General features: G+C 39.9%; 1 protein-coding gene across 5 annotated transcripts in view; it reads left to right on the top strand.

The window, feature by feature from the left end:
* SPATS2L (spermatogenesis associated, serine-rich 2-like) overlaps window positions 1-12,337 on the top strand; it is a 167,209-nt gene that overhangs the window by 65,578 nt on the left and 89,294 nt on the right. For all 5 annotated transcript variants that reach the window (XM_012655407.1, XM_012655422.1, XM_012655430.1 and 2 more), the window contains one exon: window positions 8,730-8,790. In XM_012655407.1, the coding sequence (XP_012510861.1) occupies window positions 8,752-8,790 (39 nt within the window). In that variant the 5' untranslated portion in view covers window positions 8,730-8,751. The remainder of the gene's footprint in view (window positions 1-8,729; window positions 8,791-12,337) is intronic.

Below are 12,337 nucleotides of genomic sequence, written 5' to 3'. Positions count from 1 at the left end.
AGCTCTGGGCTAGGAAATCCAAGTTCACATCTCAGCTCAGACATATAACAGCCGTATGACTTGAGTAAGTGGCTTACCTCCCTGTGCTTCCATTTCTTTTTTCTATAAAATGGGGACAACAAGAACACAAGTATACACTCTATAGGGCTATCCTGAGAATTAAATGAATTAATACTTGGAAAGTGCTTAGAGCAGTGCTGCGTATACAGTCAGAGCTCATTAAGTGTTAGTTTTCACCATTGCCAGCGTTCCCCACAGAGCCCGGTGCATCGGTAGTGTTTAATGAATGTTTGGCAAGTAATAAGGAAAAGCATCTCTTTCTGCAGGAATTGCCCACAGCTAGTTGAAGAGAGAAGAGAAAGGAGAGGAGGGAAGGGAAAGTATGTTATTAATATTTCTTTTTTAATATTCGTGGAGTTTGTGGTAGGGTATTTGGTGCTCTGGGGTGGAGTGTGAACAACTGTGCTTGATCTTTTGTCCAAACCCTTCTGGGATTTGGGATTTGCTCAGCGGGCTGTGTGGCAGGGATGGGGAAGCATACCAGTGTGATCTGCAGGCAGAGAGCCTATTAAGGCGTGCTTGGAGAGGGTGGCATTTATTCTTCTGAACCACTTCACCTTTCCCGAGGCGTCTCTGAGGATGGGCATATTTTAAAGACTTGAGCTTACATCATCGCATCTTAAAAGAACTGAGCATAATTGAGTTGCTGATACAAGTGGGTACTTGCACGAGGTCCAGGTTGCCCACATCTCTATGGAAACACATGTTTGCTTTAAAGCCCTGCAATCAGAAGCAGATCCTTATAGGAGCCAGCGTCGGGTCACGTTTAGAAAAAGGCATTTATTTATATTCTCAAGCCATCAGAGACCTATGAAATAAAATAATTTCAAATTAAATAGAAAAACCATGGCGTGGATGAATGCTAATACAGCCTGCCGTGCTCCTCCTCCCCCTGTGCTTGCACTGTCTGAGATCTGCTGCATTTATTTTAGCTGTCCTTTGCTCTTTTGCGCCCATTTGCATTCTGCTGCTGTGGGGAGGTGGCTTGGCACTTCATGCAAAAATGGTTAATCTTCATTCATAAGCATTTGCCAGTACTAAAATGGAAAATTCAAATCTGGGCCTGCCATAAAGTGTGCTTTGTGCTCCTCTCTGCCGTATCTCTGTACATGTGGCATATACAATGGCGAGCACAATGCAGGTGACTCTGCCTCCTACACAAGCACCAGGGCTGAGTGAAGATCTTCTCCCATAAAGGTCTAAAACATGCATCAGCACATCTTGCCCCAGATCTGCTCAAGTGATATTCTAAGTGATTGGAAGCTTTTATCTGCCTCTGAGAGCAGGCCTTTTCAAATAAGTATTGACTGTTAATGACCTGTTTAAATAAAACATTCAATTTTCTTTCTTTCCCCCACAAAGAACTTAGTAGGCAGTGACATTTCTAAACCAAAGGCTAACCCTGCTTTTCAAAAAAGGCCGAGCCAGAGCTTTTAAATGTGAAATTTTTTTCTGACATTTGCCCTTAAAATGCTTTTTCAGTGAAGTTGTTCTAACAGTGGGTTGAATACATTGAAATGTCTTTAAATAAAAATGCAACCTTGAGGGTTTTTTTCCCCTCAAAATTAAACAAAAAACAATCTAAGTAAGTATCTTCATATGAAATTCATATTTCAGTCACCACTCTCTGGTTCATTGTTGATGTGTCCTCATTCCTTATAATTAAACCAACTGTCCTCTAAGGAACAGAACTATGGGAATTAAACTACAGAAAAAAAGAGCAAAAGCACTTGGAATATGAGACCTCAGTAATTACAAGGCCAGATACAGAACAGCAAAGGATCGGAGGGAAAAGAATAAGGCGCAAAACGGAAGAGAGAAGATTAGGCAATTGAAAAGTTAAGCAACAGAAAACCTAATATTAAATTTAGACAAAGTCCCAATTTTATAGAAGTGCTAAAAGAAAAACTTTAGACAAATTAAATTTAACAGTTTAATTGAGCAATGAACAATTTGTGAACAGGGCAGGTTGATAACATTTACAGACAGAAAAAGTAAAGTGACATAAGGACAAGGGAAGTGAGGTACAGAAACCGCTGAGTTGGTTACAGCCTGGCGTTCGCCTCATTTGGACAGTTGGTTGCCTGTGGTTGGCTGGAAGTCTGTGATAGGCACAACAGGAGGTTACAGTCTGTTTAGACATCCAGTTAGGTGACAGTTCACTAGATTTCCCCCGTCTATTGACATGAAATCATACCCTTTTTGTCCAGTCATATTGCTACATGACTGTAGAAATTAAACCTAAACATAAAAATAGACAATTTTCTCTATATGTTTGAGTCTTCATTCTAAAGACTCCCACATGCATATTAAATAAATGTATAAGCCTTTTCTGAGGATACCTGCACACACTTCCCGCACACAAGATCAGTCCTGATCGGTCCCTCTGAGGCAGCCACAAGAAAATGTCTTGGGATCTACATGATCATAGCATTGTCAAGGCTATACAAAAATCAGGTACACAGATGCTTTAATTAATTTATGATGAAGAAACAGATAAACATAGACCTGGATGTCATGGAGTCCCTGGGCAGCATCATAGCACAGAAGAAACAATATGTTGGCTGAGGGCCCACTTAATGCAGCTCTTTGCATCTCACCTGAGGTAGGAAGCTGCAGGAAAACAGTCATTTCTTTATAGCACGTGCATCCCTGCCCATTCCTGTGGGGGGTGAGTGGTTTGCCCTGCATTTCGTGTGCCCTTCATATGTACAAGGCCTACATCACAGGCCTGCCCGGCCTGAGATGGCAGGACCCACAGCAACGGTGTTCTTCTCCTTGCAGAGTTCTTACTGCCATTCGGAGACAGTGGACTTGTTTATGATGGTTCTGGGGTACAGTGGGCCATGGACCCCAGAGTCAGACTGCCTAGGTTTGAGTCCTGGCCCTGCTGCTTTGACTGTGAGACCTTGAGTTAGTTACTAAATCTCTGTGCCTCAGTTTCCACATGTATAACATGGGGATAATCATGATTTCTACTCCAAGGATTGTTGAGGGTAAAATGGAAAAATGTCAAGCACCAGGCAGAATGCCTGGTACATTTAAGTTCTCCATAAATGTGCTAATTATTATTAATATGTTGGCGAAAAGACCATTCCTTAACAACATAATGTGTAGGACACTGGCCCTCCATTTATCTATCTAGATGGAAAATCTGTTTCTTGTGTGTAGTGATTGAGGTCAAGAAAGAGGCCCCTTCTTTATGTTTCCAGGATGGAGGCCCTAGTGGATCTGTGCCTCTGAATACCCTGCGGGGAGCCCCCACCCCCAGAGCCTCTGATGCACTGTGAGGGGCATAGTATTTGCATTTCTAACAAATTCCCAGGCCAAGCTGATGCCACTCATCTGGGAACCACACTTTAGAAACCGCTGCTCTAGGACAGCATTTTCCAATGGAAATATGATATGAACCACGCATGCAGTTGTAAATGTTCTCACAGTCACATTAAAAAAGTGAAAAGAAATGGATGAAATTAATTTTAATATTTTATTTAACCCACTCTATAAAATACTATTATTTCAACATATAATTGATATAAAATATTAATGAAACAGTTACATTCCTTTTTTCATAATACGTCTTGGAAATCCAGGATGTATTTTACACTCCCAGCACATTCTACTTCAGACTAGCCACATGCAAATCTGGCTTTGCATGAAAATAACCTGGGGAGTTGCTTGCTGCTTTCTGTCCCTATTCCCGCATACCAGCCGGCATTGGGGCCCAGAAATCTCTCTTTCCAGGGCTTCCCAGACGAGTCCGATGATCAGCGAGAAAGTGAAGTCGATCCCAATCTCCAGCAACATGATCATTTTCCCTCTCTAAGCCGTATGCCGTGACATCTGGCATTTATCTATCCCCTTCAGTTTACAATATGACCATTTATGAAATACTTTATTAACAGCCCCAAATATGCAGCATGATTTTTATGTCTTTACAAATCGTGGGAAAACTTGGCATACATGGCCTTGAAAAAAATTATATAAAGCATTATTTTAAATTTTTTCTTATATATTTCCTCTGGTTTCCGAAATTCAATTCAAGCAAAGTGATGTAATACCTGAGAACAGGAAAGTAAATGTAAGAGCAGTAATAGATTTCAGAGAAACAAAAGTGAAACTTTATTATTGGCAATACAATAAAATATGAGGGAAAATGGAGATAGGAAAGTCAGAAAGCAATTTGGCATTTCAATACATTTTTATAACTTTCCATGTCTTATATCATTACATGAGAAACATAAATATATATTGTTTAAGCTTGGAGTTTGGTAATAGGTCAGATTTGTGATACATATTAAACTCCATTAAATGGTATCAATTAGAAATGCCAAAGCAAATGTATTTGCCAGAATTTCTACTATTCAAGTTTATTTTTCATAAAAATATTCATCTTTGTTATAAGCTAATAGATTTTTCTGACTGGTGTTAATGCATGTTCAGTAAGATTTTTGCTCAGTGGGTAGTTCAGTCTGATGTAACTTTGTGCTTGAGCTGATTGGTGATAACCATATTTGTGGTTTATTAATTTTATACTGGAGAAGTATATAGATGATATATTAAAATAGTGAAATTCTTTTCTTTGTGATTGATGGCTTTCTCTGATAAGTTTTAACAATTTCTCTGATATTTATTTTTTTCTAGGATATATGTAAAAATTAGATGACATCTATGTCTGTTTGTAATGCTATTACTGAAATCTAAATTGTAATTTTTAGGAAAAAAGTTTTAAAACAGTGCCTAAGCTATTGAAATGTTGCACCAATATCAAGACTTATATTTCTGGGTATCTTAATTTTGTATTGATTAATTGATATGTACAGAACATATATCCATGGATTTGAATAGTTAGCCATTAGTAATTGGTCTGTTTCAAGAATAGTCTTAAGTGATAACAGGAATTAGAAATCAAATTCTTTCTCAAGAAGTCAGAGATCCTTGTACCTTTTTTGTAGATTTAAAACTGTTGTGATCAACACATGTTAAGGTCTGAGCATTCAGTCATGTGTAGCAGTAATATACTACCAAGCATGATGACCAAGTGAGGAGATGAAGGAATTAGGAAGGTGTGTTTTCCCCAAACATCTGTTATTTACTGCAGGGCCTAAAAATCACAGCATCAGAGGCTTCTCAGGCTAACCTAGATAGATGTCTGCCACTTAGAGGGTAAGGTTTCACGGTGCTGAACCCTGGGCCTGTCATGTGAGAGCAGGTGAAAATATATTGAAAAGTCCCTTAACTATCCAAGTTAAGCAATTACGATTCAGATTAAGTTGAGGCGACTGACAAAATATAGTTCATAGCAGAAAACGGAATCCCCCCAAAATAGGGGCACAGCAGTTTCATTTTCATAGGGAGGAGGGAGTCAGCTCAGGAAAGGTAATGAGCACATGAGGCCCTGCAGGTGCAGGAGTGCTTCTGAATATTCTGGAGGGACTATTGTCAGTCAGAGGGCGCAGACACTCAGTGAGGACCTTTGGGGCCCACTAAAAATCAACTACGCCTCTTCCACAGTTTCCCTAGTGGATGTCCTTATCAGCAGAACCCAGCTTGACTATCTGGCCACTTAGACTCATAATTCTTTAAAGCAAACCAAATTTATGATCTGTTTAGATCATAACCCTTTGAGTAGTTTCCGTAACTGGAGCTGCGGCCACTTTCCCAATCCCTCTGTTACACAACAGCCAGCAGAAAGCCGTGACGTGGAGAGGGCACCGGACCCCGCCTGGAAGGCAGGGCCTGTAGAGGAAGCCTTCCACGTGGAAAAAACAATTAAGAAAGTAAAATGGGGAAGGAACTGGTCTCTACAATTATTTTTATCTTACCTTCCATCTGAGAAACCTATAGTAGTCCCATTCTACTCCTATAGCCAGCACTTTTCCTCCACAAAAAAAATAATGTTGTGCTTAATCTTACTTGGTATCCGTACCAAAGAAGAGTCTTTCCTTGAGTTAGACTTTGAGGTTGAATAGAAAGGTAATTGCCAATGAGGTGTATGTGTGCGTGTGTGCGCGCGTGCATGTTTTGTCCTATGAATATAGCTTACCATCCAGTGTCGCCACTTCCTCAGATCTCAGAAATTTTCTGTCTTCAATGGAATTCCTCCCTGATTGCCCTGTGGATTATAACATTCAGCTTTAGAAAATGCTGCACGCTCAAATCCTAGACATCAAGGCCCGAATACAAAACAAAACCTTTTTCTGTTAGATTTCACACATCTTTAATGGCAAAATTAGATGTGTCCAGAAGACTCAGCTGGTCTGGTCTAATGAAAGGCATTGTGGCTCACAGGTTCATCCTGAAATGGCATCAGTTTCAGCTGCCACTGTTCAATTGTTCGTAGCTCCACAGGTATACATCTCCCTTCATTTCTCTCTCATGCACACACGTGCATACACTATCACACACAGAAAAATCCCTGTATATGCATTGTGTGTTTACATAATGCCAAAACTTCCATTTGAATAAGAAAATCAACCATCTGGAAGTCTTCAAATATCATGATTGTAGATCATCTTGCAGGCATTTTGATGACTGACCAAAGGTTCTACTTTTCATCCATGACTTATAAACAAAACACTATTATTTGTTCTGTCACCTCACACACCATCTCTGTTCACTGTTAGAGATAATCAGAAAATAGTCCTGTCTTTTGCTAGTAACTTTCAGGGGCAGGAATAAGTGAGAATAAAATTTAGGTGTTACTTGTCAGCTAGAATTACTTACTTCCTCCTCTATGCGAAGTCAGAGGATACAGAATTTACCATTTGGAAGAAATGGGAGGTGTTTTCAATAGGGTGGACATTTTTGCAGAGCATATGGGAAGAGCTGCCTTACTGGGAACTTGTACACAGGGTCTCTCCTGCTGGAGTGCCCAAATGCACATGTCAGAGCCTGTGTCACTTGGAAACTTCTAAAAATAAAGTCTTAGTGTTTCTAATATTTGACAATATGTCTACGTGGATTCCTATTTGAATCAGCAATTTCAGTGGTAACAGAGTTAACATTGCATATTGCCAAGCTTTCATCCTAAAACCAGCTAAAGATAATGGATCTGAATTTATGCTTTAAGACTTAGATAGGTGTAAAAGAAAATAGTGGGGAGAAACCAGAGAATTTTTGCAAGTTATTCCTAACACGTGTCAACTCTGGAGGTAGGGACACTCTTTATAACAAAAGACAAAAAGAATATAAGAAAGCATTTCAGTGGTTCTTGATTGACAAAAAGCTTTCAACATGCAAATAGGTAGTATATATTGACATCTTGGCCTGACAAGCTGCTAATTTCTGAAGCAATCTATGCACACATTTAAGTCATTTATTCTCTATTTCAAAAAGATTGAAACTATTAAAGACTTAGAATATGTCTTGCATAATAATGATGAATGATTTTGACCAGATAAAGGAAAAGAAAACCCACAGCTTGATGTTAGAAATACAGATCTTCTCAGAGTGGACAACTTCACAAAGAGGATTGGACCCCAAAGGCAGAAAACCTAAAGAGTTTAGGGAAACAGAAGGCTTATGGGCAGTTTTTTAAAAATGTTTTTAAAATTTTTAATTTTTAATTTTTAATTATTATGGGTACATAATCGTATATCCTTATAGGGTACATGTGATGTATTGATATAGGCATACAATGTGAATTAATCAAATCACTGTAATTGGAGTATCCATCACCTCAAGCATTTATCATTTCTTTGTGTTGTTGGGAACATGCCAATTCTACTCTTTTACTTAGTATAAAGTATGCCCTATCTTCTTGTCAATTATAGTCACTTTGTTGTACTATCAAATATTGTTCATTCTATCTAACTAACTAGATTTTTGTGTCCATTAACCATCATACTTTATCCCCCTCCCTGCTACCCTTCTTATGGGCAGTTTTAAGGGTCCATTTGAAACTGAAGATCATGAATTTATGGTATAATTAAAAATTATGATGAAGGCACATACATATTGATCTGGAAGGTTGTTTCTGATATGTCGGTAAGTGAAAAAGCAAGTTTAAAAACTGTTATGTACTGGTGGAGAGTGAGGCAGGGGAGGTGGCAGTTTTAGATAGGGTGGTCAGGGAAGCCCTCTCGGAGGAGGTGGTACTCACTCTGAGATGAAGACTACAGGAAAGAAACAACTCTGCAAACATCTGAAGTCAGAGCATTCCAGATAGAGAGAATAGTTACAAAAAGTGTTGCTAATGTCTAAACCTGGAACATTTCTCCTGTTTCTCTCTGTAATGCTTGGTATCGTTATATACATGTAGGAGACACTCAATAAATGTTTGTTGAAGTACCGAGGGGCTGTGAGGATTGCAATGACTATGCCTAGTTAAAATAGGTACAATTTCCCTCCTCTCACTGCTTTTGACCCCTTTCTTTTACATAGTAAGAAGAAACGCAGTTTGGGTACATTCCCATCTGTCTTTGTCATTTTTCATTTCAATATAGCAATGAATAAAAGATTTTACATTGTCTTGCAGAGTTATCATAATATGCTTTTAGAACATACCTAAGTCAAATGCTTAGCTTGAAAGTATTTTTACATTCTGAAATGGTATTTATGATTATGACTGAATGAAATTGTTTGCTATATCAGAAGAGAGCATAAACATAACACATCGAGAAATCAATTTTAAAACTTTATACTTAATCTTTTTTTCTCCTTTTCAGGGCTTATTCCATTAGAAGCAAGATGGCTGAACTCAATACTCATGTGAATGTCAAGGAAAAGGTAAGATCAAGTTGTATGTTGACTCACAGAAACTCTACACTGGGTAATATAGTCCCTGGTTGGTAAAAACTCACTTACAATGGAAGAGGGGAAATGGTTTGGGGGATACATGGTAAGTTTGCCATAGTAGAAAACTGTTTAGCAGAAAGAATCATAAGTAGCATTACTGAATGTATTTTAAGCATATTACATTCATTTTCTCTTGACCATAACACCATGAAGTAGATAATGTTATTATTTCCATTTTACAGGAGTGGAAACTGAGAAACAGAGAAGTCAAGTAATTTGGCTGAGTTCATGTAGCTAGTAAGAAACAGAGCTGAGACCTGAGCCCAGGCAGTGTGCCGTTCTACAGTTCGTACTCTTCACAAACATGCTGGGCTGCATTTAAGAGCCAGGGCATTACGTTACCTCTTCAGAAATGGCCTGTCATGGGAATAGGCAGTGTGTTCCCTGGTGGTTGTGCTGGGTAGCCTGTGGAGTTTCTTTCAAGCCTGAGAGTTCATGACTCTGAAAATCCCCCTTTCCTCACCATTTGTTGAAGAGAGACTGATTACCCTTCAAATCCCTCCCAAGTCCGAGATGCTTTCTCCACTTAGGGTCAGAATCCCTCGCCTGCCACATGTGCCACCTTGTGCTGTTAGCACTTCAGGATCATAAACCACAGACCAGCCCAGCCATCTGGCACCACAGGAACTGGGGCCCCAGGAGTAGTTTGTCTGTGGCTGTGCGGGCGAGAGGGAGAGCCAGCGCCGTGCTGGCGCCTCCTTCCGCAGGGCCACCCCCAGCTGCCACTGGACTGTGAATCATTGAGGGCAGGAGTTTGTCTTTCACCTCTTTGTATCCCCAAAAATACAGAGTGAAAGATGAGAGAAGTAGCACTGATGGAGTCCTTAGTGTTTTTTTCTTTCACTTAGCAAAGATGTACTAGGCCCGACCACTGTTCTAGATGCTGGGGATACGGCACTGAACATGTAGATGAGGCTCCTGCTCTCATGGAACTCACATTTTAGGGCAGGGAAGCAGAGAACAAACACTAGAATACACAGATGAACACAATCATTTCAGACAGTGGTAATTGCTATGGGGACAACACAGCAGGGGGTATGACAGAGGGGAGGCAAGGGAAGGTGCTGCTTTACGTGGGTGGTCAGGGAAGCCCTCTGGAGGAGGTGGCATTTGGTTGAGATAAAGACTGCAGGAAAGAAGCAGCCACAACCATGCATAAATCCAAGGGCAGAGAATTCCAGACAGAGGGAAGAGCAAAAGCAGCTGCGTGAGGTGGACTAAGTTGAGTGTATTTGAAGAGCAAGTGGTCAGGGTGGCCAGAGTGTGGCAGGCAGAGGGGATGATGATGGGAGTTGAGGTCGAAGGATACTGTGTAGAATACTGGCTCTTACCTGGGTCCGTGAGTGGCATCCCGGGTCCATGAACTTGGATAGTAACAAATACATTTTTATCTTCAAATATACAAGCATATTTTTATCTTCACTAACATCTAAATGGAATTTAGCATTTCCTTCAGTCATGAATGTAGGCAAAGGAAAAAAACCCACAGTAATAGCATATGACTTTCACAACTGGAAATCAGATATTTTCATATCAAATTACATTTATTGCAGATATCCTGAAATGTTGTTTGTTCATCACTGCTTAAAATTACTATTGTTATAGAACCTGACACTATATTGTGTGATTCGATGTGTTAATAGAGACACATATATATTACTGTAGTGTAAGTTTTGTTTTTTATTAGTATTTTAAGTGTGTTTCAATGTGAGCGGTTTCCTTTGTAATAATCTGTCTTTTATTGCATCAATTTTAAAACATTATTCTGAGAAGGGCCCTGTAGGCTTCACCAGACTGCCAAAGGTGGTCCCTGTACCGAAAGGTTTAGAACCCATAAGAGAGCCATGTAAGGCTATATTTGAAAGGTCTGAGTAAGCTGCTGGAAGGTTTCAAGCAGGAGCAAGCATGACTTGATCTGACATGTTTTTAACAGCTCACCCTGGCTCTATCAGTGACTGTGCTACATGTTTTATAAATCTTCATATTAAATAACTTTCCTGTTTGGTGAAGTCACTGAGGCTTGAGGTCAAACTCGACTTGGTCCAAGTTAAACTCTCAAGAAATGTGCAGGAGCAGGAATTCAGTCTCAGCTGTGTCTGGTTCTAAAGCCTTTGCCCTTTCTACACATTGCTGCTTCTCAAGGTTTACCACCAAGATACCCCCAGGGCACAGAAGAACAAACTAGTTACCCCAGTTCTGGGGACGTGGTCAAAACTAACTTCCACCAACATAGAATTTCTTTGGAGTATTATATGTTATCTTAAAAATTGATGTAAATTTTTTATCCATTGTATTCCATAATGTATTCCACATGTTTTTTGATATAAAATGATTTTAACTTTATGATATTGTGAAATATATATTTGGTTTTCACATACAACTCCTAATCTCCAAAATGATAAGGGTCTTTTTGTATGTGAATGGTTTGGCCCCTGGATGGTGGGGTCTCCTAGGTAGCCTCTGGATGGGGGCTGGGAACCAACCAGATGACTAGAGAGTTGAAATTTTCAGTTTCACCCCCCAAACTCCAGGAGAGGGAGAGGAGAAAAAGGCTAAGCTGATCACCAGTGGCCGTGATGTGATCAATCACGGCTACGTAATGAAGCCTCCCTAAAAACCCAAAAGTACTGGATGCAGATGAGCGGAACGTGTGGAGGTTTCTGGAGGAGGGTGAGCCCAGAGAGGGCATGGAAGCTTCGAGCCCCTTCTCACGTACCTTGTTCTGTGCATCTCTCTCTCTATTTGGTGCTCATCAATAACCTTGATAATATCCTTTACAATGAACCAGTAAACATAAGTTAAGTGTTTCCTTGAGTTCTGTGGGCTGCTCTAGCCAATTATAGACGATTCCAATTTATGATGGTTTCACTTAAGATTTTTTGACTTTATGATGGTGCAGAAGCCATAGGCATTCAGATGGAGAAGCAGCCCCAGCGGAAGTCAAGGAGCATCTGCAGTAGAACCCGCAAAGGGGGTTGTGGGAACCCCTAATTTATAGCTGATTGGTCAAAAGTGTAAGTGACAACCTACTGCAGTTGTTCCTCAGAATCTGAGGGAGATTGGTTCCAGGACCATTAGGAATACCAAAATCCACAGATGCTCAAGTGCCTTATATAAAATGGCACAGTATTTGCATATAACCTACAGATATCCTCTGCTATACTTTAAATATCTCTAGATTACTTATAATACCTAATACATTGCAAATTCTATGTAAATAGTTGTATTGTTTGTATTAATTTTTATTGTTGTATTGTTATTTTGTTATTGGGTTTTCCTCTAATATTTTTGATCCTTGATTGGCTAAATGCACAGATGTGGAAGCTGAGGATATGGAGGGCCGGCTGTACTCGTATCTGATGTGGGTGGCAGTCTCGTGGGACTGAGCTCTTAACCCGTGGGAACTGACGCTGTCTCCAGGTAGATAGTATTGGAATTGAGTTAAATTAGAAGACACCCAGCTAGTGCCTGCTGAAGA

Source organism: Propithecus coquereli, unplaced genomic scaffold, assembly GCF_000956105.1.
Source record: "Propithecus coquereli isolate 6110/MARCELLA unplaced genomic scaffold, Pcoq_1.0 Scaffold113, whole genome shotgun sequence".
Lineage (NCBI taxonomy): Eukaryota > Metazoa > Chordata > Mammalia > Primates > Indriidae > Propithecus > Propithecus coquereli.
Note: the sequence above shows the minus strand (reverse complement) of the source record. Positions and strands in the feature narration are given on the sequence as shown.